The following is a 26,325-nucleotide window of genomic DNA, read 5'->3' as shown; positions in this document are numbered from 1 at the left end:
GGGTGAATTTAAAGATGGTGTCGCTGGTAGAACACAAGACTGAGACACAAGACCGCCCTGAGGTCCCCCTGCGTTGATGGACAGTGAGGAGGTGTTGTTGCCAATCCACTCTGATGGAGGTCTATCAATGAGGAAATTGAGGATCCAGTTGCATAGGGAAGAGTGGAGCCCCAGTTGCCTGAGTTTGACAATGCCACAGTCATGCAGCATAGAAACAGGCCCCTTGGCCTAACTCGTGCATGCTGACCAAAATGCCTCATCTACTTTAGTCCCATTTGGCCCATATCTCTCCAACCCATGTACCTGTCCAAGTATCTTTATCAACTGTTATTGTACCAGGCTCCTATTAAATTAAATTGTATCTGTTTTAGTGTCAACTGCAAACGAACTTATCATGCCTTGTACTTTCTCATCCAAATTATTGATATATGATGTACAATGTTAATTAAACGGCAAGCTGTGATCTATGAACAACAGCCTGACATGTGTTCCTGTTGTCCAAAAGGTCCAGTCCAGAAGGGTCTCGACCCAAAACGTCACCAATTCCTTTGCTCCAGAGATGCTGCCTCACCCGCTGAGTTTCTCCAGCATTTTTGTCCACCTTCGATTTTTCCAGCATCTGCAGTTCTTTCTTAAACAAAAGGTCCAGTCCAATCTGTCCTATCACATCTGATGTGGCGGTAGATGGATTGGCGTGCGTCCAGGTCATTACTACGGTAAACGCACGGGCCACTACATTCTTACAACGAGTTAAAATGTTTCAATTCTTAACCACAAGAGTAAATTTGACTCATGGAAAACTTTAAACATGTTTGATTTTTTTCAAGAGTTGACAAGTTTCACGGGTGTACCTGCCGTTAGCGCCACGAGTCTCTAAGTTGCGTCCACGAGTTCCGACGTTACAGCGACGTTAATCGTACATTATTACCACAAGTTTTAACTCTGGGTACCTCGTGTGTCAACTCGCACCGTGAGACAGGGGTTTAAGACCGGGGTTGATTTGTATCATAACCAAACTCTCAAAGCATTACCCTTGCTGTCTCCTCCCCTTGTCAGCTCTCCCTCTGCCCTCAGGCTCCTCCCCTTTTTCCGTTCCTCCCCCCCCCCCCCCCCCCCAATCCTACATCAGTCTGAAGAAGGGTTTCGGCCCGAAACGTCACCTATTTCCTTCGCTCCATAGATGCTGCTGCACTCGCTGAGTTTCTCCAGCACTTTTGCCTACCCTCTCAAAGCATTTCATCATTAGACATGAGTACCATTAATCAGTAGACATGTTTAAATATGTTAGTTTTAAATATGAAAGCAATATTCTTTCTTGACTAGACAAAAATGCTGGAGTAACTCAGCGGGTGAGGCAACATCTATGGAGCGAATGAAATAGCCAATGTTTTGGGTCGAGACCCTTCTTCAGACTTCTCTTTTGTTTTGGGTCGAGTCCCTTCTTCACCTTTCTCTTTCGTGACTATCATCTGAATCAACTAACATGAGCGATGTTTCTAAGGATAAGTTTTTTTTTGGACTGTATTTGAGGGAGATGTATATGACTGATACTTCACAGGACTCTTGCCGCAATCTATTGTTGAGCTTGATGATATTTTAGTGGATGTGTTTGTATGTAAATTGTGCAATGATAGTTATGCATCACAGTAACAATGTGACGTGCGATTGTAATTGGAGGTTTCAAATAGCAATGTGAATTTTTCCCATATTTCACACATTGTTTGGCAAAAAAAGAATGAGCATTTAACAAGTTGGTTATACTTCACTGCTGCTAAAAGTACCTGAATGCCAGTTGATGAGACACAAATCCTCATGGACTTACTTGTATCTATGACTATTCTCTGGGTGTATCTGGTCATTTATAATTTATACTTTTTTCAGAAAACAAAATAAACTGAAGGCTGTGTTACATGAGCTTCTTTCTCACTTTGTGTCTGAGTGTATTCTTAGCACCGGCATTCAGCAAGGGTGCAGGTTTTTGCTTTAAACTCCACCCTCATTATCTACTTATTTGCTATCTGCAGATCCATGTACTGTAGATTTTCCCCAAGGCTCCATCTCTTTCCTAGAAAATAAGTCTTGGTGTGGAAGTAATCATTGCATTAATACAATGCTAATTTTTGCTGAAAGTAAGTATGCAGGTACAGCAGGCAGTGAAGAAAACAAATGGCATGTTGGCCTTCATTGCAAGAGGATTTGAGTTTAGGAGCAAGAAGGTCCTACTGCAGTTGTACAGGGCCCTGGTGAGACTGCACCTGGAGTATTGTGCGCAGTTTTGGTCTCCTAATTTGAGGAAGGACATTATTGCTATTGAGGGAGTGCAGCATAGGTTCACCAGGTTAATTCCTGGGATGGAGGGACTGATACGATGAAAAAATGGGTTGACTGGGCTTGTATTCACTGGAATTTAGGAGGATGAGAGGAGATCTTATAGAAACACAAAGGGTGGTGGGTGTATGTAACAAGCTGCCAGAGGAGGTTGTTGAGGCTGGGACTATTCCATCGTTTAAGAAACAATCAGACAGGTACCTTGATCGGAGAGGTTTGGAGGGATATGGTCCGAGCGCAGGCAAGTGGGACTAGTATAGCTGGGACATTGTAGGCCGGTGTGGGTGAGTTGGGCTGAAGGGCCTGTTTCCATACTATCGTTCTATGATTGGACAGGCTAGATGCAGGAAAAATGTTCCCCGTGTTGGGGGATTCCAGAACCAGGGGTCACAGTTTAAGGTTCATTTAAGATGAGGAAAAACTTTTTCACCCAGAGAGTTGTGAATCTGTGGAATTCTCTGCCACAGAAGGCAGTGGAGGATAATTCACTGGATGTTTTCAAGAGAGGGTTGGATTTAGCTCTCAGTGCTAACAGAGTCATGGGATATGGAGAGAAAGCAGGAACGGGGTACTGATTTTGGATGATAAGCCATGATCATATTAGATGGCGGTGCTGGCTCGAAGGACCGAATTCTGCACCTATTTTTCCTCCTCTTCTATGTTCTCCAGAGATGCTGCCTGACCCGCTGAGTTACTCCAGCGCTTTGTGTCTTTGTTTGTGAGCCCCTCCAGCGCTTTGTGTCTTTGTTTGTGAGCCCCTCCAGCGCTTTGTGTCTTTGTTTGTGAGCCCCTCCAGCGCTTTGTGTCTTTGTCTGTGAGCCCCTCCAGCGCTTTGTGTCTTTGTTTGTGAGCCCCTCCAGCGCCGGCACAGGTGAGCAAAGGATCTTTGCAGGTGAGCTTCAGGTGCGCGGACCCTGCACCCCAGAGCGGGCTGGAGCTGATTGGCGGAGAGCGGCGCGGCTGCACCAATCAGCGCCCGTGAGGACCACAGCTCACAAGGGCGCGATGCGATTGGTCGGAAGCGAAGGCGGAAGAGGAGCGGATTGGCCCACGCCAAGTGGGTGAGAGCGGATTGGCTGCGTGTAGTGGAGTCTATAAAGGGATCGCGGGAGAGGCGGCGACACTCGGACAGGTGTGGAGCTGTTGGACACAGGTGTGTGTGTGGGGGTAGTTGGATACAGGTGTGTGTGTGGGGGGGGGGATACAGGTGAGGCGCTGCGGGACTGGAGAGTGGCGGGAGTGAGAGGGACACACGGGACAGGTGAGGCAGAGAGGGACGGGGACACGGGCAGGTGCGGCGCGACAGAGAGGTAGTGACAGAGCGAGCGCGGACAGTCTGGGTCACAGGTGAGGCGGGACCGGATCGGACGGTGTGTGGGTACAGGTGGGGCGGGGGTGAACCTTGCCGGACGGTGCTAATGTCCGGATCGTTTCCGAGCGAGCGAGCACGGGGAGGGGGGGTTGGAGAGAGAGACGGAGGGAGAGGGGGGTCCAGGGAGTGATGGGGATTGAGGTGGGGTCAGGGAAGGAAGCGCTCGGGGTTAGGGGGGAGGGAGGGGATTTGTCACAGAGGGGCGGAAGAGTCAATGACCCGACACCCACCACTTGTCCCGGGACAGATGGCTCGGACTTTGCGCACCACGGCATCAACAGGATATATATGTGTCTATGCGTGCGTGTGTATATATGTACGTGTGTGTGTGTATATATATATGTGCGTGTGTGTATATATATGTGTGTGTGTATATATATATATATGTACGTGTGTGTGTGTGCGCGCGCGTGTGTATATATATATATATATATGTGTGTGTGTGCGCGCGTGTGTATATATATATATATATATATATATGTGTGTGTGTGCGCGCGTTTGTATATATGTACGTGTGTGTGTTGGGAGGGGTGGCTTCAGTTACTGGGCCCCTTGGCTGGGCTGGGGCTAGGGCTGGGCTGGGTGAGGACCCGTCCCACTCTGTCCCGGCCGCTGCCCCACCTGACCACGCCGCATTCCTGTGCGCTTCATGTTGAGGTGTTGGCTGAGGGAGAAGCAACAGCTATCTAACTCTGCCACAGTGGCGTCAGAACTGTACAGCACGGAAACAGGCCTTTCGGCCCACCAATTTGGCATACTGGGCTAGTCCCATTTGCCTGTTTTTGGCCCATATATACCTCTAAACCCTTCTTGACCTGTCTGAAGAAGGTTCGCAACCTGAAACGTCACCTATCCATGTTCTCCACAGATGCTGCCTGACCCGCTGAGTTACTCCAGCACTCTGTGTCTATCTCCAATATAGAAACTACTATTTAATTTAATGTTCTCTCTGACTTGTAAAAAACCACACATGTGAAACCTTTTATCAAAATTGCAAAATTCTTTGTGGTAACACCAAAGTAAATCAACATGTTCCCCTTTTTTTGTTTCGTTTGGTCTGTAAGTTTAGTCAAAATGAAAATGAAAAAAAAGTAAGATTTGGGAAGTCTAAGTTGGACTAGACCTGTGAGTAATATGAAGGAAGCATGAAAGAATGTGAATGGGGAATTAGGAGGCTAAAATGGGCCAAGAAATGTCTTGGGTGAAACAGAAAATAGGTGCAGGAGTAGGCCATTCGGCCCTTTGAGCCAGCACCGCCATTCAATATGATCATGGCTGATCATCCACAATCAGTACTCCATTCCTGCTTTCTTCCCATATCCCTTGATTCCGTTAGCCCTAAAAGCTAAATCTAATTCTCCATTGAAAACATCCAGTGAATTGGCCTCCACTGCCTTCTGTGGGCAGAGAATTCCACAGATTCACAACTCTCTGGGTGAAAAGGTTTTTCCCTATCTCAGTCTTAAACGGCCGACCCTTTATTCTTAAACTGTGACCCCTGGTTCTGGACTCCCCCCAACATTGGGAACATGTTTCTTGCATCTAGCCTGTCCAATCCCTTAAAATGTTATATATTTCTTAAGGTGGGTCCACTTGAGCACACAGGTGTGTGGATCCAGAGGAAATGGGCGAGTTCCTTGATGAGCATTGTGTGATGGTATTCACCAGGGAGATTGACATCGGGGATTAGGGAGGGATATGTTGATGTTCTGCAGCTTGCTGAAAGCAAGGAGGAAGTGGTAGAAAGATGCTGCCTGACCCACTGAGTTACTCCAGCACTCTGTGAAACGTCACCTATCCATGTTCTCCACAGATGCTGCCTGACCCGCTGAGTTACTCCAGCACTCTGTGAAACGTCACCTATCCATGTTCTCTAGAGATGCTGCCTGACCCGCTGAGTTATGGTGCAGCAGCATCTATGGAGCTAAGGAAATAGGCAACGTTTCGGGCCAAAACCCTTCTGGAAATAGGCAACGTTTCGAAACGTTGCCTATTTCCTTAGCTCCATAGATGCTGCTGCACCCGCTGAGTTTCTCCAGCACTCTGTGAAACGTCACCTATCCATGTTCTCCACAGATGCTGCCTGACCCGCTGAGTTACTCCAGCACTCTGTGTCCATCTTTGAGGCTCTTTCCTACAGGCAGTGACAACTTCAGTTTTGTATCAAGCATTAGTGCCTCCTCCGGATGTAACGGTCGGTGTGGTTTTGTCCAGTGTCTCAAATATGATTGGCATCGCGTTTGTCACGGTCATTGTGGGCCAAAGGACCTCTTCCTGTCCCGTACTGTTCTGCATTCGAAAAAAGATGTTGCCATAATTAGTATTTCCATCGGACTTTGATTTCTCATCTTCAATGCTTTACATTAACTTTTTTTTAAACCACTTAAATTGGGGGAAAATCCTAGAATCTGAGTTTGGCTCCACTTGCCTGTGTGTTTGAGGGGAGAGAGGACTGACGTGGTCAGAGTGAGTTTGCCTCACCTGCCAAGATAAGAATAGGCCTTTTAGTGCTCGATATCCGCTGTATGTTTTAATGTATAAGATGGAACTGCTGATGCTGTTTTAAACCAAAGATAGACACAGAATGCAGGAGTAACTCAGCGGGTCAGGCAACATCTCTGGATAGAAGGAATGGGTGATGTTTTTGGTCGAGACCCTTCTTCTGAAGAAGGGTCTGGCACCGAAACTTCGCCCGTTCCTTCTCTCCACAGATGCTGCCTGTCCCGCCGAGTTCCTCCAACATTCTGTATGTTTTATTGTGTTTGGTGGGAAGGTCGTTGTTGCTGTCGATGGTGACATTTATTGCCCACCTCACGTTGCTGATCTGAGGGGTTGATGCGAGTTCTGGAGACGGTGGGCAGGGACAGCATGGACCCTTCCCTAGAGCACATTGTTGGGCTGGTTACTTTTGCTCGTCTCTCGGTTATGGAGTGGTTTTGTATTGTAGATGTTGAGCAGGTGGAACTAGTGCAGGTGAGGCATTGTGGCTTGCATGGGCTAGTTGGACTGCAGGGTCTTTTTCTGTGCTGTGTGACGTAGTCTCTTTACTGAATTGAATTTGGAGATAGTTTTAGAAATGGGGCACGGAAACAGGCCCTTCAGCCCAGCGAGTCCACGCTGGCCAACCATCGATCACCCGCTCGCCACAGTTCGATGTTATCCCACTTTCTCATTCATTCCCTATACACTAGGGGCCATTTACAGAGGCCAATTGACCTACAAACCCGCACATCTTTGTGATGTGGAAGGGAATCGGGGCACCCAGAGGAAACCCACACGGGAGAACGTGCAAACTCCACACAGGCAGCATCAAAGTTCAGGATCGAACCTGGATCGTTGGCAGTGTGAGGTGGCAACTTTACCAGCTATGCCACCTGTAAAACTGTGGCGCGGGTTTGGACTCTTCCCTGGGTGATTGGTCCCACACTCTGTGTGAATGAACAGTCGGTTTCTCAGTCCTGGACCCCACCGCCACTGCTCCTGGAGTCATCAGCAACGTTTAAGGGACATTTAGACAGGTACATGGATAGCGTGGATTTAGAGGAACACGGGCCAAAAGCAGGCAGAGGTGGGGATTTATGTGGATGGGGCATCCTGATCAGCATGGACAAGTTGGGCTGAAGGGCCTGTTTCCATGCTGTATAACTATGGTTGAAGCAGAGGAATCAAGGTGGTGTCTCAGAGACTGGCGTTAGGTTTGTGACATGGAGCCTGCCAGTCGTTCTGTTACATGCAGTAAACAGACTTGTCACCTCTAAGCTCGTCTGAGCTGCTGCAAGCTGTTGCTCTGCAGCCGTTTACGATCCAAGCATTTAATTAAATCCCATCTGCTCTAGTTCATTCTCCAAGATGTACTGTAGGTGTCCCTGGCAAGAACATCACTTCTATTTCAAAATTATAACTGCACACATTATAAATAATCAGTGCTTTCCCACCTCAGCTTGTCCCATCAATTCTATACGTTCCCTCACAATGTAGAGAATTATAACTCCTCTCAAGTTTGCTCCACATACAACACACCTGTTGACTGTGTGAGAGAGATGTGGAATCTGGGAACTGCAGATGCTGCTTTACAAAAAAAACACACAGTTCTGGAGTAACTCAGCGGGTCGGGTAACATCTCCGGAGAATGTGGCTAGGTGCTGTTTTGGGTCGGGACCCTTCTTCAGGCTCCAGGGTATGATAGATTGTTAAACACAACTATATTCTGCACTCGTTTAAGAAGGAACTGCAGATGCTGGAAAAATCGAAGGTAGATAAAAATGCTGGAGAAACTCAGCGGGTGAGGCAGCATCTATGGAGCGAAGGAATAGGTGACGTTTCGGATTGAGACCCAGCATTTTTATCTACCTTATATTCTGCACTCTGTATCTTCCCCTTTGCTCTCTCCGTTGTGCTTGAGTTTGACTTGATTGGATCTATGTGTGCCATGTCCGATCTATTTTGGATAGCATGCAGGACAAAGCTTTTCACTGTACCTCGATGTACGTGACAATAATGAACCTAATAATACACTAGTCTGCAGCCCCCGTGTCCACCAGTGGCCTGACCCTGGACTGTGGACCGAGCTTCACTGCATCCCCCAGCACAGACCCGCGATCCCTGGAATGTCTCCAGTAATCCCATGCCAGGATCCTTTCACTGTTGGATTTTAAACCGATGTGAGGGGATCATCTTACAGAAATATATAAAATTACTAAGGGATTGGACAGGCTCGATGCAGGAAAAATGTTCCCCATGTTGGGGGAGCCCAGAACCAGGGGTCACAGTTTGAGAATAAGGGGTCGGCCATTTAGGACTGAGATGAGGAAAAACCTTTTTGCCCAGAGAGTTGTGGATCTGAAATTCTCTGCCACAGAAGGCATTCGCTAGACGTTTTCAAGAGAGAGATGGATTTGACTCCGCTGGGCCAGCACAAGTCTTTCAAGGGTCTTCATGACTGCAGGGGTCAGTGCGACAGTCCAGTAGTCATTAAGACCAGTCATCCTTGGCTTTTTGGGCAGGGGAACAATGGTGGCGGGTTTGAAGCAGGCAGGGACAGTGCAGGTTTGCAGGGACCGATTGTAAGTGATTGTGTAGACTGGTGCCAGTTGTTCGGCACAGAGCTTGAGTGTAGAGGGGGCAACATTGTCCGGTCCTGGAGACTGTGCTGGTCCTTCTGCAGAGGCCTTCCCATGCACCTGCAGCCCTTGTCCATCCTTGTGTCATGGACTGAGGGTTGCGAGCTGCCTGGTGTAAAAGCAGCAGTGCAGTTTGTGTGCAATACACTTGCAACAATGCAGTCGGTATTTCGTTCAGAAATGCTACAAGCCCTTCGGCCCACCGAGTCCATGCTGGCCCCATGATCACCCATTTACACTAGTCCCATGTTCTCTGGAGGCTTGGGTCGTGACCCTTCTTCAGACTGCAGTTCCTGGCATCTGTATCAGATGGCTAAAGGCGACAGATGTTTGTTACTCTAGGCCACATCTGTGTGCCAGATGAACACCTGGAACACTTAAGGGCCTGTCCCACTTGCCGATTTTTTTCGGCGACTGTCGGCGTCATATCAGTGTCGCCAAAAGATTTTGAACATTTCAAAATCCAGCGGTGACAAAAAAAATGTTGCGACACGTGAAAAAACACCGCGCGTTATACGTCATCACGCCACGAATTTTTCAGTGATCTTATACATCAGTCAATGATGCCGACAGTCGCAGGAAAATTGCCAAGTGGGACAGGCCCTTTAGAGATTGCAGGAATTTCTGTAATTGATTGATAAATCCAACGGGGGGGGGGGGAAAAGGCCCTTTGGCCCATCGAGCCCCTACACACACCCCATCGGTCGCACTAGTTCCATGGTATAGAAACATAGAAAATAGGTGCAGGAGTAGGCCATTCGGCCCTTCGAGCCTGCACCGCCATTCAATATGATCATGGCTGATCATCCAACTCAGTATCCTGTACCTGCCTTCTTTCCATACCCCCTGATCCCTTTAGCCACAAGGGCCACATCTAACTCCCTCTTAAATATAGCCAATGGACTGGCCTCAACTACCTTCTGCGGGAAAGAATTCCACAAATGTTTTCCTCATCTCGGTCCTAAAAGATTTCCCCTTTATCCTTAAACTGTGACCCCTTGTTCTTGTTCTGTGGACCCCTTGTTTATGCCACTCTCTCATCCACTCTAACTGACACCACAGCCCCAGATAGATTATTTTCTTCAGGCTTACTGCTTTTAACAACTCTGTGAACTTTCTTGGCATGGATCCTCATCTCTGCGTCGGTGCAGAATGTATCGTGTAGTTTTTAAGTTGTTGAGTTTGAATGTGTGATGTAAATCGCAGAGCCGTTCCAGGTTTTGGTAGGAGGTGTGTTCACATCTTCCAACCACAGCCACTGGGAAACTACATTCTGTTAATTAAATCTAGAATAAAAACCTGGTGCAGTTAATCGAGTATAAAACTGTCAAAGTGTCAGGAGAATAAAATAAATATTGGGATCTCAATAGGTTCAACTAGACTAAGTGGGACCCGTTGGGTCCCAGCATCACACGGGAGGGCTGGTCCCCCAACGCAATATTCCACCTCTCCACCAATTCCAATATTCAGGAGAGAGAATCTCAACATTTTTTTAAACAATAATAACTCTTTTATTTTTCATCGATGGGAAAAATCCTCTTGTCCTGCGCAGCGGAGGGGGACTCTGAGTAAGATGGCCAAAAATCACAGCCGTAATTGGCAGCATTTTTTCTAAAATCAATATACAGTGCAACAGGAAGTTGTCAAGATTAGACTTTTAGTAATATAGATGATTGACTTTGTTGTCACCGGTACCTGGTGAAATTCTTGTGTAGAATCCAGTAAAGTCATACAATGTATAAGCACAATCATAGATTCAATTCAATGCTTAGTGCATGTGCAGTGATTGTAGTATAAGAGTGTACTTCACCAAGTCGGTAGCAAAGAGTCGCCACGTTTCTGGTACGTGTGCTTGAAGTGCTTGAAAGTGCAGAGTGTTATCTTGGCCTTAAGATTGGCCGTTGTCCTGGTGGCGACACTGGGTTGGTGTTGCAGGGGTTGACCTGGCCTGGCGACATCTCCCAATTTTAATCTCTTTCACAATGGTCCATATGGCTGCTTGTCCATCTAGGCTTGAGATGTAAATCCCAGTCTTCCCATGTAGTCCATTCATGGAGCCCTGGATCCTGGAGAAGGGACCAGCCCTGAAACATCACCTATCCATGTTCTCCACAGAGTTACTGAGTTACTCCAGCACTCTGTGTCTCTCCTTGCTCCTGGAGCTGTTTGTTTTGCGTTCCTCCAGGTGGCTCGTTGGTTGGTTGTGTACCCTGCTCACGGTTCACTCACTGATTCACTTGTTATTGCAGCAACCAGATTGCACATTGATGGTGTTGTAACTCTCGATGTTACTGAAGATAATACAGGTGGTGAATCTGTGGAATTCTTTGCCACAGACGGCTGTGGAGGCAAATTCAATGGATATATTTAAGGCAGAGATAGATAGATTCTTGATCAGTACGGGTGTCAGGGGTTATGGGGAGAAGGCAGGAAAATGGGGTGAGGAGGGAGAGATAGATCAGCCATGATTGAATGGCGGAGTAGACTCGATGGGCCGAATGGCCTAATTCTACTCCTATCACTTATGACATATGATCATCCCATGTTCAGCAAGAAGGTGTTGTTGCCATGTGGATTTATGTAACGACAGCTCAAAAATGCCGATATACGTTTGCGGGAAACTGGTTCAATAATTTATTGAGCGTTATTGTGGCCAAATGTAATAGTTTAAAATGATTTATAGAATCTGTTTTTTTGTGATTTACAGGTACCGTTGGAGTTGTTTGGTTTATCCTGATGCTCGTGCTTCGACCCGACCTAGCACCAAGTCCCTAGAGCAATGCCCTAGGTTTGCTGTGCATCGGAGCAGCATCCATGGACTCCATCACCAGTGTCGGCAGCTACACTAATGAAGCCAGTCACGTTTCTAGTCATGTAAGTGTTCCTCACATGAAGCAGATAGGACAAACGCTGCAGTAACTCAGCGGGACAGGCAGCGTCTCTGGAGAGAAGGAATGGGTGACGTTTCAGGTCGAGGCCCCTCTTCCAAATCTGAGGAAAGACATTCTTGCCATAGAGGGAGTGCAGAGAAGGTTCACCAGGCTGATTCCTGGGATGTCAGGACTTTCATATGAAGAAAGACTGGATAGACTCGGCTTGTACTCGCTAGAATTTAGGAGATTGAGGGGGGATCTTATAGAAACTTACAAAATTCTTAATGTGTTGGACAGGCTAGATGCAGGAAGATTGTTCCTGATGTTGGGGAAGTCCAGGACAAGGGGTCACAGTCTGAGAATAGAGGGGGAAATCCTTTAGGACCGAGATGAGAAAAATATTTTTCACACAGAGAATGGTGAATCTCTGGAACTCTCTGCCACAGAAGGTAGTTGAGGCCAGTTCATTGGCTATATTTAAGAGGGAGTTAGATGTTGCCCTTGTGGCTAAAGGGATCAGGGGGTATGGAGAGAAGGCAGGTACAGGATACTGAGTTGGATGATCAGCCATGATCATATTGAATGGCGGTGCAGGCTCGAAGGGCCGAATGGCCTACTCCTGCACCTATTGTCTATGTTTCTATGTTTCAGACTGGTCAAGGATAAGGGAAACGAGAGATATAGACGTTGATGTGGGGAGATAAAGAACAATGGATTAAAGATTTGCACAAATGTAACCATGATAAAGGAAACAGGCCATTGTTCGCTGTTTGTTTGGTGAAAAGGAGAAGCTGGTACGACTTGGGTGGGGGAGGGATGGAGAGAGAGGGAATGCCGGGGTTACTTGGAGTTAGAGAAGTCAATATTCATACCACTGGGCTGTAAGCTGCCCAAGCCAAATATGAGATGCTGTTGCTCCAATTTGCGTTTTGCCTCACTCTGACAATGGAGGAGGCCCAGGTCAGTGTGGGTCGAAGATGGACACAAAATATGACTCGATAGAAGGTTATTGATCCCAGGAAGGAAATTGATCTGCCAACTGTCATAAAACACCAGATACATTAAAAATGGAAATAAAGTGTCGAGTGGAAAGGATTGGGGGGGGGGGTGCAGAGATTGGGGGGGGGGGGGGGGGAGTCAGTCTCAGTCTACCCCACGACAGAAGGGGGAGGAGTTGTACAGTTTGATAGCCACAGGGAAGAAGGATCTCCTGTGGAGTTCTGTGCTGCATCTTGGTGGAACCAGTCTGTTGCTGAAGGTGCTCCTCGGGTTGACCAGTGTGTCACGGAGGGGGTGAGCTGTATTGTCCAGGATGCTCCGCAGTTTGAGGAGCACCCTCCCCTCCAAGAGAAGCAATGGGTGGCGTTTAGGGTCGAGTCTGTAAGAAGGGTCTCGATCCGAAACGTCACCAGTTCCTTCCCTCCGGAGACGCTGCCCGTCCCGCTGAGTTACTCCAGCATTTTGTGTCTATTTTCACTAAAGGGCGGCAGTTTTGCAAATTAAATGTGGGGGTGAACTAAAGAGGAATGTGTGGTTGGTGCCAGGAATGTCACTTTTGAGAGCAAATCCTGAAGAGATGAATGATTTTTTAATTCACTGGTAAAGACACTAGTTTAAAAGGTTGACATTTTAAGTGCGTTGGTGGCAAACCACAAGCGATAATGTGACTGTAATGATACATAAAGTCCTTATTTCAAAGTAATTAAGGAATGTTACTGAACAAAGTTCTGAATGCTTGCCGACTAAATGGTATGTGGCTGCTCCTGTTGCTGAAGTCATTGTCTTTCACTGCACTGAATGAAGTATTTAACTTTTCTGCTTTCAACTAGTTTTATGGGCCGGGACAGTGTTGGGTTAGTGACGGCTTACCGTGAATTCATTTATTAACTTTGTGTTTAAGCAAACAATGTAGCAATCTCGATTTCCCCGAACTGTAAACCGAGTCTCTTTCCTGTATGGCCGTGCTCCTGGATGCTGCAATCCTGCACTCATTCATCCCCTGGCTGCCTCCAGCTCTGTCCTGGGACCAGGCATCAGAGCAGCCCAGTGATGTCTGGTGGTCTGGGAACTCGGAGGGTCAGGAGGCATCTGTGGGGAGGGGAGGAGGGGGGGGGGGGTGGAAAGACAATATGTTGGGCTTCTACAGGTGAACCACATCAAATGATTTGGTGTGAAGATAGACACAAACAGCTGGGGTAACTCAGCGGGTCAGGCAGCATCTCTGGAGAAAAGGAATAGGTGACGTTTCGGGTCGAGACTCTTCTTCATAGAAACAGAAAATAGGTGCAGGAGTAGGCCATTCGAGCCTGCACCGCCATTCAATATGATCATGGCTGATCATCCAACTCAGTATCCTGTACCTGCCTTCTCTCCATACCCCCTGATCCCTTTAGCCACAAGGGCCACATCTAACTCCCTCTTAAATATAGCCAATGAACTGTGGCCTCAACTACCTTCTGTGGCAGAGAATTCCAGAGATTCACCACTCTCTGTGTGAAAAATGTTTTTCTCATCTCGGTCCTAAAAGATTTCCCCCTGATCCTTAAACTGTGTGGCCCCTTGTTCTAGAGACTGAGAGTCAGGGGAAAGGGAGCCGAGATATATAGATGGTGATGCAGAGAGATAAAGAACAAATGAATGAAAGATATGCAAACAAGGTACGATGGTAAAGAAAAATATCGACCATTAGCTGGGGGGAGGGGGGGAGAGCGAGTTATACAGACTAAATGATTTGGGGTCTTGTTTATGTGAGCTCAGCAGATGAGTTGCTGGTTGAATGATGGGTTTAGATGGAGCCCATGAGAGGGTTGCAAGGCCATGCCAAGGGAGCAGGGAAATGGGACTGGTTTACAGACAGGAAGTGGTGACATGACTTGCAACATGAGCAGCAGAGTTTGTTTCCGTTTCGCTGTAGAATCTGTCGCTGATCTACCCAGGGCGTTCAATCTCAACTGGCATTTCATTGCGTATTTGAATAAAGCAGAAATATAAAAGATAGCGTTGGTGTGGTTAGGGATGAGCAAGTAGTTTTGTACCTTCTCCACGTGACCATGTGGGTTTCCTCCAGGTGCTCTGGTTTCCTCCCACATTCCAACTCCAATTTTGTGTACCTTCCAAATACATGCAGGTTTGTAGGTTGACATGAAATACTGGAGTAACTCAGCGGGTGAGGCAGCATCTGTGGAGAGAAGGAGTTGGCGACTTTTCGGGTCGAGGCCCTTCTTCAGACTCGAACCGAAATTTTGCCAATTCCTTCTCTCTATAGATGTTGCCTCACCCGCTGAGTTACTCCAACATTTTGTGTCTACCTTCAATTTTACCAGCATCTGCAGTTCTTTCTTAAGCAGGTTTGTAGGTTAATTGGCTTCAGTAAAAATTGTAAATTGTCCCTAGTGTGTGTAGGATGGTGCTAGTGTATGGGGCGGTCGCTGGTCAGCGCGGACTACATGGGCTGATGGGCCTTTTTCCGCACTGTATCTCTAAAATCTAAAGAGTAGCATTTGTTATTTTCTAATCGGTGTGTATGATCGAGAATGCAGATTCCACAGAAAGTCACTTTGAAAGTGACACAGTGGTTTCACTTCCTCTCTCTGGTTCCACCCAAGACCTCAGTTAATGTTTGCATCAACTGAGCATGAGTAATTTGGTGTGACTAATATTATATCTGCAAAGTAGACACAAAAAGCTGGAGTAACTCAAAAGGTCAGGCAGCAGCTCTAGAGAGAAGGAATGGATGGTGTTTTTTGTCCAGACCCTTCAGACTCGACCCGAAACGTCACCCATTCCTTCTCTCCAGAGATGCTGCCTGTTCCGCTCAGTTACTCCAGCTTTTTGTGTCTATCTTCAGTTTAAACTAACACCTGCAGTTCCTTCCTACACATTACCCCAGCAAATGTAATTGGTACTGTAATTGTAAATGTGTTTGTGATGTAAAAATATTACATCTGCAAATGGAATCGAGGGATATGGGGAGAAAGCAGGAACGGGGTACTGATTGTGGATGATCAGCCATGATCATATTGAATGGCGGTGCTGGCTCGATGGGCCGCATGGCCTACTCCTGCGACTATTGTCTATGTTTCTATCTTTCTATGTGTGAAATACAATGGGCAGCAGGAGGGAGTGGGCTGGATGTTGAGGTGTGAACCAGTGCTGCTCCTGGTGCAGTCGACGTGTTTAGAGATGTTTCGTAAGAGGAATCTTGTTTTGGAAAATGCTGATCTCCTGCCACCGATTTAACTTTCTATTCTGAGAATGTGGACGGACCGGCTTCTCCAGTGTTGTCACGGATGCCGTGGGTATCTCCTGTGGTTTAGTCCGCTTGTCACAGGCTGAATGAAGATGTACAATGTTGGCTTGAGCTGAGACAGCAACGGCCCCCCCACACTCCGAGCTAAGTTTGTCCCTGCATCCCGGAGTATTTAACAATAGTTTATGTGATAGGAGCAGAATTAGGCCATTCGGCCCATCAAGTCTACCCCGCCATTCAATCATGACTGATCTGTCTTTCCCTCTCAACCCCATTCTCCTGCCTTCTCCCCATAACCTCTGACACCCGTTCTAATCAAGAATCTATCTACCTCTGCCTTAGAAATATCCACTGACTTGTGGCCTCCACAGCCGTCTGTGGCAAAGAATTCCACAGATTCACCGCCCTCAATAACAATAAACCAAAATCAAAGAGATATCTAGCTTGTAGTGCCAGTCTGAAGAAGGCTCCCGACCCAAAATGTCACCTATCTATGTTCTCCACAGATGCTGCCTGACCCACTGAGTTACTCCAGCACTCTGTGCATCTGCAGTTCCACACTCTGGGCTGGATAGTTTAGTCATGATTGATATTGTGATTTTCAATTTGAAACTTGGGTGGAGATCTCCCGGTTGGGGACAGGCTGCCAATCGGCATTTGCATTGTTCTGCGCAGAATAATAGGTTACAAATTGTTTACCCTGAGGGTGGGTGGTGGGATGGGCAAAACCAGAAACACCCAAAGTCGCTCTGGCACCTTTGGCTTTTCACTCCTGATTGTCATGATTTTGAAATGAAATGTGATGCAGAGTTCTGGAGTAACTCAGCGGGTCAGGCAGCATCTGTGGAGAACATGGATAGGTGACGTTTCACAGAGTGCTGGAGTAACTCAGCGGATGCAGCAGCATCTATGGAGCTAAGGAAATAGGCAACGTTTCGGGCCGAAACCCAGAAGGGTTTCGGGCCGAAACGTTGCCTATTTCCAGAAGGATTTTGGCCCGAAACGTTGCCTATTTCCTTAGCTCCATAGATGCTGCTGCACCATAACTCAGCGGGTCAGGCAGCATCTCTAGAGAACATGGATAGGTGGCGTTTCACAGAGTGCTGGAGTAACTCAGCGGGTCAGGCAGCATCTGTGGAGAACATGGATAGGTGACGTTTCAGGTCGGGACCTACTTCAGAAACTACCTTCAGAACCATCGTTTGATGAAGGGTCAAGACCCAAAACATCACTTGTCCATGTTACTGAGTTAGTCATTTACTCACCTGAGTTACTCCAACACATTGTCTTTTTCATTTGTAAACCTGCATCTGCAGTTCCTTGTTTTTAGATCACTGGTCTAGAGCTGAGATTATGTTGTTACTTTGGGAAAAATAGTTTCTACCTTCGTAAACATTCTTTAAATACCTGTTGAGAAATGGGCTTGTTATGAGTCAGGCTCTTGTGTTGACCTACATTGTAACACTGTCTCTGTATCTCTGGTCTAATTAACAATAGCAATTAGTGACCTTCATTGGGAGAGGTCCCATAACCTAGTTACTTGCTGCATCAAAGTTAGACAGTGTTTTCCAAACTGAGCCAGCTTGCCGGTGAGGTTGGCATTTCTTCAAGTATTCAGTGACGGATGGTGAGACTGAAGATTTTAAATTGAGGATTTGTTGGTGTTGATGCTATTTCCGTGGCTGCGGAGATAGATGAAGCCGGGAATTCAAGATTCAAGAGAGTCTGATTACCGTTTACATGGATATGGATCGCAACAATGACATCCGTTCTTACTGAAGCTTTGCATGCACGTTAGATGCAAGGGCAAGCCAGGTTAATCTACGATGAGCGTTTGTCGGCACTGGGCCTGTAATCGCTGGAGCTTAGTAGGATGAGGGGGAACTTAATTGAAACGTACAGAATAGTGAAAGGCCTGGATCGAGTGGATGTGGAGAGGATGTTTCCACTAGTGGGAGAGTCTAGGACCAGAGGTCACGGCCTCAGAATTAAAGAACGTTCCTTTAGGAAGGAGATGAGGAGAAATGTCTTTAGTCGGAGGGTGGTGAATCTGTGGAATTCATTGGAGGCCAAGTCAATGGATATATTTAAGGCAAAGATAGATAGATTCTTGATTAGTACAGGTGTCGGAGGTTATGGGGAGAAGGCAGGATATTGGGGTTAGGAGAGAGAGAGATAGATCAGCCATGATTGAATGGTGGAGCTGGGTCGAATGGCCTGATTCTACTCCTATCCCTTATGACGACTTATAAATATGCAATGAGTGATGTTGTTCTGAGTGAGCTGGAGCAAGTTAGTGCTGAACACATCATAGTGGGTTGGTGGTCAAGGTCGGCTTGTGCTCGGTGGTTTAATAACTTGATGGTTGATGGGTCGAGACTGTTCTTGAACCGAGAGTTCTTGGGCTCCTGTAACACCTTCCTGATGGTAGCAGTGAGATGGGAGCGTGGCCAGGGTGGTGTGGGTCTTTGATGATGCTGGCTGCCTTTTTTGAGGCAGAGCCTCCTGTAGGTGTCTTGTATGGTGGGGAGGTCAGGACTTGTGACGGGCCGGGCAGTGTCCACCACTTCCTGCAGCCTCCTTCGTTCTTGAGCGTTGGAGTTATTGAACCATGCAATGAGGCCAACATGCCGTGATACTCTCCGACATCCACCTGTGGAAGTTAATGTTCAGCGGTATTGTAAATCTCCTCCACCCTCTGTGGAAGTGGAGGCGTTGCCAGTTTTCATTGTGGCCGCTGCACCATCCGGACAGGACGGTTTCTGATGGGTCACCCTTAAACGTCTTCTGGCAGCATTTGGAGATAGAAACATAGAAAATAGGTGCAGGCTTCGAGCCAGCATCGCCATTCATTGTGATCATGGCTGATCGTCCCCTCAATAACCCTTGCCTGCCTTCTCCCCATATCCCTTGACTCCACTAGCCCCTAGAGCTCTATCTAACTCTCTCTTAAATCCATCCAATGACTTGGCATCCACTGCCCTCTGTGGCAGGGAATTCCACAAATTCACAACTCTCTGGGTGAAAACGTTTTTTCTCACCTCAGTCTTAAATGACCTCCCCTTTATTCTAAGACTGTGGCCCCTGGTTCTGGACTCGCCCAACAATGGGAACATTTTTCCTGCCAAAGATGACCAAAGGAAGCACATGGTAACTATTCCAAGGCGGGTGAAGCTCTATCGCACTCATGGCTGAAAGATTCAAAGCCGGTGAGATTTTTTTGGTGTGTGGGATGTGGAACTGAGAGAGTTAATCATGTTAGCCAGGAATGGTTTAGTTTAGCTCGGAGATACAACGTGGAAACAGGCCCTACGGCCCACCGGGTCCGCACCGACTAGCGATCCCCGCACATTAACATTATCCTACACACACTAGGGACAATTTACATTTACACCAAGCCAATTAACCTACAACCCTGAACATCTTTGGAGTGTGGGAGGAAATCGAAGATCTCTGAGAAAACCCACGCAGGTCACAGGGAGAAAGAACAAACTCCGTACAGACAGCACCCGTAGTCGGGATTGAACCCGGGTCTCTGGCGCTGTGAGGCAGCAACTCTACCCACTGCACCACCATGCCGCCCTACAATAGGTGGAATAGATTTGTAAAACTGACCAACCCCAGTGCCTGCAGATGCTCTGATGTTGCAGAGAAACCTCTTGAGAGATGGGACGACCTCTTACTGGAGGAACTGCTACCACTCTGCAGAATTAGGCCATTCAGCCCATCGAGTCTACTTCAATCAAGGCTGATCTATCTCTCCCTCCTAACCCCATTCTCTTGCCTTCTCCCCATAACCCCTGACACCCGTACTGATCAAGAATTTGTCAATCTCCACCTTAAAAATATTCATTGACTTGGGCTCATCAGCCGTCTGTGGCAATGAATTCGGAAGGTTCACCACCTTCCGGCTAAATAAATGTCTCCTCATGTCCTTTCTACAGGTACGTCCTTTTATTCTGAGCCTGTGTTCTCTGGTCCTAGACTCTCCCACTGATGGGAACATCCTCTCCACATCCACTCTAAGCCTCAGTTGCATTCTGCACTCACCCCTCTCTCTAATCCAACTATCTAAAGGCAAGATCACTTCCTCTCCAGTGCTGACCAAGCATCACTAAAGTTAATTACTCTTGTACTTTAAACCTCTGTTGTTCAGTTTGCGAATTACTCCGTTGAATCAGAGCAGTGGGATTTGCTAATATGCACGTCAGAGATAGGATGGATTCGCACAAACGTCACCTATCCATGTTCTCCACAGGTGCTGCCTGACCCGCTGAGTTACTCCAGCACTCTGTGAAACGTCACCTATCCATGTTCTCCACAGATGCTGCCTGACCCGCTGAGTTACTCCAGCACTCTGTGAAACGTCACCTATCCATGTTCTCCACAAATGCTGCCTGACCCGCTGAGTTACTCCAGCACTCTGTGTCTTTTAACGCATTAGTTAAAGCTGGCTTTCTGTAAACGTAAACAGTCCATCGACTGAGCACCAACTTCCACCCATAGTGTGGGAGAGACTTTAATTTCTTTATGGCAGTGAATGGTGGGCAATAAAATGCAGAGGTCAGGGTTTTAAGGAGCGGTTGACAGGGTTTTTGCTGTGTCTAGGGTTTGGTGATGGTCGGGAGCCCAGTGAAGTGGTGCAGCAGACTGCATCTTTATATCTGTGTAAGCATGGATATCACTGAGGCTTGTTACAACGTTTACTCTGAATAAACGAGTTCGGTATTCCAAAAATGCAAGGAATCATGGGATTTGTTAAAGGTCACTCACGATAAACATTCTCCAGCTGAGCTGCTGCGTGTGTACAGACCTGCGTTTCATCCGTAGTCAGGATCGAACCCGGATCTCCGGCGCTGCAAGCGCTGTTGAATTGCTACTGGAACGTCCTTGTCCCGTAAGAGTGTCCCATCCCTGTCCGGGGACGGCTGGAGATGTCCGGGGTAACCCTGGACTGATGGGGCACCTGCCCGGAGCAGTGGAGTTAGCGCTTCTTCTCCGCGCTGGCTGTAAGCCGAGGGTCACCCTGGACATCTCCGGCAGGCCCTGGACAGGGATGGAACACTCAGGAGGTCCAGTAGCAATTCAACAGCGCTTGCAGTGCCGGAGACCCGGGTTCGATCCTGACTACGGATGAAACACAGGTCTGTACACACGCAGCTGCTCAGCTAGAAAATGTTTATCGCGAGCGACCTATGACCTGGGCATGCGCAGTCGGAATACCGAACTCGCTTATTACACAAAGTTTACACTTGTTACACTGAGACTTTTTACAAAGTACCTGCAAAGTGTCCACAGTCTCATGGAATGCCAGTGTGGAAACAGGCCCTTCGGCCCAACTTGCCCCATCTACACTACTTCCGCCCGCCAGCGTTTGGCCCGTATCTGCGATGGTACCTGCCTCAACTACCTCCTCTGTCAGCTTGTTCCGAGCTCTCCCGAGTTTGCCCAGATTCGTACTCGGAGATTTATGGTAATGGCCGCTTGTTGATACTTCTTGGCTCTCGTGGACATTTTTCAACATGTTGAAAAATCTTCACGAGTCTTCCCGAGTACCTGCCGTTAGCGTTACTAGCCTCTAAGAGACGTCCCCGAGCTCCAACGGACCCGCTGCGTTCATTCGCTTACCACGAGTTAGATTTTTTTTTAAACTCGGGAGAGCTCTTGGAATGAACTCGTACCGTGGGACAGGGCCATTAGTATTCTACCATTCATAGACACAGAATGCTGGAGTAACTCAGCGGGCCAGGCAGCTTTTCTGTAGAGAAGGAATGGATGACGTTTAGGGTCGAGACCCTTCTTCAGATCACCATTCATTCCTAACCTGCCATTTAGCAGAAGGGTCCCAGCCTGAAACGTCACCTGTCTATGTTGGTCAGTGATGCTATCTGTCCCGCTGAATTACTCACCCCTTTGTGTTGATCTTCAGCCATGATTGAATGGCGGAGTAGACTTGAACGGCTTGGCTTTGTTCCTAGGTGTTATGGTCCTGTGTTTGCAAACTTCCTCTGTCGCCCATTCTGGTGAGTTTTTGATTTCTCCAGCCCAGACCAATGAGCTATAGATTTGTGATTCCTTTCAGCAGGGTGATGAGGTTTGGAACTCCCTCACGGACGAAGAGAGAGAATGCCTGCTGTTCCTTGAAGAAACTATCGACTCTTTGAATATTGAAGAATTAGAACAAACTGAAACTGTGTTGACTAGAAATGGGAGTCTGTCTGAGAAAGTGCCCCCATCACCGTACCCGGAGAGCCCGCCTCTTCAACTAGCAGGTAAGATGATTAACTTGGTTATGGTTAAGGTGGTTAAGATGATGAAGCTGTTGCTCCCACTAGTTAAATGTCTGGCGTCTGGTACGTGGAGAAAACTGGTTTGTGTTTAGTTCATAAGTGACAGGAGCAGAATTAGGCCATTCGGCCCATCAAGTCTACTCCTCCATTCAATCATGGCTGATCTATCTCTCCCTCCTAACCCCATTCTCCTGCCTTCTCCCCATAACCCCTGACACCCGTACTAATCAAGAATCTATCTATCTCTGCCTTAAAAATATCCACTGACTTGTGGCCTCCACAGCCGTCTGTGGCAAATAATTCCACAGATTCACCACCCTCTGGCTCAAGAAATTCCTCCTCATTTCCTTCCAAAAGAAACTTCCTTTAATTCTGAGGTCGTGCCTTCTGGTCCTAGACTCTCCCACTAGTTGAAACATCCTCTCCACATCCACTCTATCCAGGCCTTTCACTATACTGTAAGTTTCAATGAGGTACCCCCTCATCCATCTAAACTCCAGCGAGTACCGGCCCAGTGCCGACAAACGCTCATCATAGGTCAACCCACTCATTCCTGGGATCATTCTTGTAAACCTCCTCTGTACCCTCTCCAGAGCCAGCACATCCTTCCTCAGATATGGGGCCCAAAACTGCTCACAATATTCCAAACGTGGCCTGACCAGCACCTTGTAGAGCCTCAGCATTCCACCCCTGTGTTTGTGATCGTTGTCCACTTGGAATTTTGGGCCGTGCTTCTATTATAAACAATAGGTGCCGGTCTACAGAAATGATAAACATCCATGTCACATGGCCCAAAAACAAAACATTGTTGAACTTATAGAGGCGTTGGGATGCCATCCATCGCGGACAAGGTGCTGGCTGGTGTGTTCATGGATCGTCACTGAATAACACTGGCTCCTCCCTGCTGTAAACACCCAGGGGCTGAGAACTCCAGGTGTGATCAGCTGATGGGGCCAGCGACCTGCATGCCACCTCCATATAAAGTTGTGCCGCACGGTGGCGCAGTGGGTAGAGCTGCTGCCTCACAGCCCCAGAGACCCGGGTTCGATCCCGACTATGGGCGCTGTCTGTACGGAGTTTGCACGTTCTCCCCGTGACCTGTGTGGGTTATCTCCGAGATCTTTGGTTTCCTCCCATACTCCAAAGGCGTACAGGTTTGTAGGTTAATTGGCTTGGTGTAAGTATCCTTGGTGTGTGCAGGATAGTGTTAGTGTGCGGGGATCTCTGGTCGGCGCGGACCCGATGGGCCGAAGGGCCTGTTTCCGTGCTGTATCTCTAACTAAGTGAAGGCTGATGGTGTGTCGGCCTCCTGCGTAATTCCTGCATCTTCCCCAGCCCCGAGCACGTGACTAATGTCTTCATCGAATGGTTGGTCAACCAGCCTTGTGCATGAATTTACCATCCCACCCCTCTCTGGCATTTACAGTTAATTCCTCCTTTTTATCTGACTCCATTTAACCTCCAGCTTGTCACTTAGTCTACCCCCCACCCCCCTCGCCTGTATCCACCTATCACTCACCAGGGTTTGTCTCGCCCCCACCTATCCTTTCCAGCTTTCTCACCCCCCCCACCCCCCCCATCAGTCTGAAGTAGCGTCCCGCCCCAAAACATTGTCTGGCCATTCCCTTCCACAGATGCTGCCTGACCCACTGTGTTCCTCCAGCACTTTGCGTTTTGCTCTGGATTTCAGCGCCTGCAGCTTCCTCCGTCACTGTTCCAGCATTTACGCTTGTCTGAAACAGTTAGCGATAGTGATTCTAAGATGCTTCTCGTGGGGCCTGTACTTTGAGGAGTTGTAGATGATTAGCCTTGATCACATTGAGTGGCGGTGCTGGCGCGAAGGGCCGAATGGCCTACTCCTGCACCTATTGCCAACTGCACGTTGAGGAGACGGGACCCCTGGCCTGGTAAACAATAACAGTGGCAAGTTAAAACTAACGCCCGCTAGTCTATAATGGCCGTGATCTTATTACTGACCTGGTTTAATGACTTGTGCTTACTGGACCATTTCTAACAATCCTGTTTATTCACAAACAGAACCTCCTGGAAAAATCCCACGAGCAGTGTTGCCACTCGGCCCGTCTACCCCGGATACTACGCCCGCCCAGGTGGTCGAGTCCAAATCTGGATCCAATACTCTCCCCAAGTCGGGTTGGAGGGAGAGTGGGCGCCTGGAGCCCAGTGCGGGGGAGGGGAGACGGCGGTCCCTCACCACACCGGCCCACCCATCGTCGGGGACCAGGGACGAGCGGGGAAAGCACGGACCCCCCACTGCGCCCAAACCGGGGCGGCTCCCCCAAAACATCGTGCTGAGGAGCTACCAACAGAACAACGGTCCCCATCCACAGAGCATCTACAAGGTGTCGCAGGACGGTGGGAGAGGGAATGACCAGTCTAAGGACAGCAGCACTGAGGCGGAGGCTCAACATGTTCGCCAGCAGGCCCTGGCCAAGCTGGGATTGCTGGCCGAGACAGACGGGGTGCGGAGGAATCGACGAGAGTCGGTGAAAGTTCCCGGTGGGTCGCTGGTGCCAGCGGGCGATGAGAAGGTCACTGGTCACTCGGGGACGGACAATGAGCAGAACAAACACCCTGAGCCCAGAGGTCCGAGTGTGGGCTCGGGTTCTGACACCAACCATTCCACCGCCAACGTTGGTGCGGGCAATGCCAACAGGCTTCACTGGCGGCATCCAGCCGCAACGTCAGCCAGCCTGAACAGGTTTAGTACCCCTGGTGACACGGGCTTCCCCTCCGCCCGCCCCATCTCCACCAACACCGCGCTGGTTGCCGGCACCAGCAATACCTTGCCGAGCGTCAAGAGATCGGTGAACGTTAGCGATGGCCTCGCCCGGAACAGTAGCCTCCACCCCTGGTCGCTGGGTCCCAGCAAGGCCAGCAGCCTGAAACGCCTTGGCACGTCCGGTGACAACAGCCAGCCGCGTACAGTCACGGTCACTGCCGCCCCTGGCCCACAGAAACTGCCCAAACCGCGCCCCATGTCCGTCTGCTCGGAGGCCGACCTATCGGCCAGGCTCGGCAACGCCCCAGAGGGAACGTCGCCCGAGAAGCCGGCCGGGAGGTTTTTCCCCATGAAGATTCACCACATCTCTGCCAAACCTCACCGGTCACCGCCCAAGGGGCTCAACGTACAGTCTGTGGCCCAGCAGTCCAGCTACAAAGACCGCAAGGATGCTCTGAGGAAACTTGGGCTTCTCAAAGAGTAACAGCCAAGTCTCTGGGGGGGAGGAGGGTAAAGGAGGGGACTGCCAGGCCTTTCACGGACTTCAGGCAACCTCCCTCCATCTTGCCCGGAATGGATAGTATCTAGCCCACTGCCATGCTGTAGAAGCCATCGTGACCACTGCCACCTCCAGCTGGGATCAGAGGCAGAGGTGACTAGGCTAACCATACCATAACGGGCCGTTGATTACTGCAGTCAGTGTTCATTACTTGCCGACTGATAGCCCTGTCCCACGGAACAAGTTCATTCAAGAGCTCTCCCGAGTTAAAAAAATAAATCAAACTGGTGGTAAGCACGGAGAATGAACGTAGCGGGTACGTCGGAGCTCGGGGACATCTCTTAGGGCTAACGGCAGGTACTCGGGAAGACTCGCTAACGGCAGGTACTCGGGAAGACTGATGAAGATTTTTCAACACGATGAAAAATGTCCACGAGAGCCCCGAGTACCGACGTGCGGCCATTACCGTAAATCTCCGAGTTGGAATCAGGGCAAACTCGGGAGAACTCTTCGAATGAATTTGTACCGTGGGACAGGGCTATAACCGTGCTGGCTTTGAGCAGTTGACTTCTAGGTGTTTGCACAAGGGAGCCATCACTGCCTCTGCCCCTTCTCCCCATCAACACTGCCCCGTGGACAGCCAACCTTGCCCTGTCACTGCCTGAAGGGTCTCCCTGTCTCGCTACTTGCAGCTACCTAGTGGCCCAGCAACCAAGACATCTTCTGCCCAATAACAATCTGGCCCAATGGATATCTCTGAAAATAAAAGCTGAACATTCTGGAAATATTCGGCAGGTCAGGAAACAATGGTGATTTTTGGTAGAAGGACCTTCAGAGAATTTTAGTTATTTACA

The 26,325-nt window shown here is 48.6% G+C and overlaps 1 protein-coding gene across 2 annotated transcripts; it reads left to right on the top strand.

Annotated features, from left to right (window-relative positions):
* The first annotated feature begins 3,429 nt into the window (after window positions 1–3,429).
* Window positions 3,430–26,284, top strand: c24h1orf116 (chromosome 24 C1orf116 homolog). 2 transcript variants are annotated; one of them, XM_033042982.1, is made up of 4 exons: window positions 3,430–3,509; window positions 11,528–11,694; window positions 22,028–22,214; window positions 24,270–26,284. In XM_033042982.1, the coding sequence occupies exons 2-4, from the start codon at window positions 11,635–11,637 to the stop codon at window positions 25,454–25,456; spliced, it is 1,434 nt and encodes a 477-aa protein (XP_032898873.1). In that variant the 5' UTR covers window positions 3,430–3,509; window positions 11,528–11,634; the 3' UTR covers window positions 25,457–26,284. The 2 variants fall into 2 exon arrangements, with proteins under 2 accessions (XP_032898873.1, XP_032898872.1); XM_033042981.1 differs by having other exon boundaries at window positions 3,443–3,481.
* Window positions 26,285–26,325: the final 41 nt, after the last annotated feature.

Source organism: Amblyraja radiata, chromosome 24 (genome assembly GCF_010909765.2).
Source record: "Amblyraja radiata isolate CabotCenter1 chromosome 24, sAmbRad1.1.pri, whole genome shotgun sequence".
Classification (NCBI taxonomy): Eukaryota; Metazoa; Chordata; class Chondrichthyes; order Rajiformes; family Rajidae; genus Amblyraja; species Amblyraja radiata.
The sequence above is the reverse complement of the archived record's forward strand: the minus strand, read 5'-3'. Positions and strand labels throughout refer to the sequence as shown.

Bases quoted from the DNA above. Each gene is read 5' to 3' on its own strand.
- c24h1orf116 (XM_033042982.1), top strand. From the start codon at position 11,635: ATGGACTCCATCACCAGTGTCGGCAGCTACACTAATGAAGCCAGTCAC. The intron at 11,695-22,027 runs GTAAGTGTTCCT...TCCTTTCAGCAG, and splicing joins CCAGTCACGTTTCTAGTCAT to GGTGATGAGGTTTGGAACTC. The intron at 22,215-24,269 runs GTAAGATGATTA...ATTCACAAACAG, and splicing joins CCCGCCTCTTCAACTAGCAG to AACCTCCTGGAAAAATCCCA.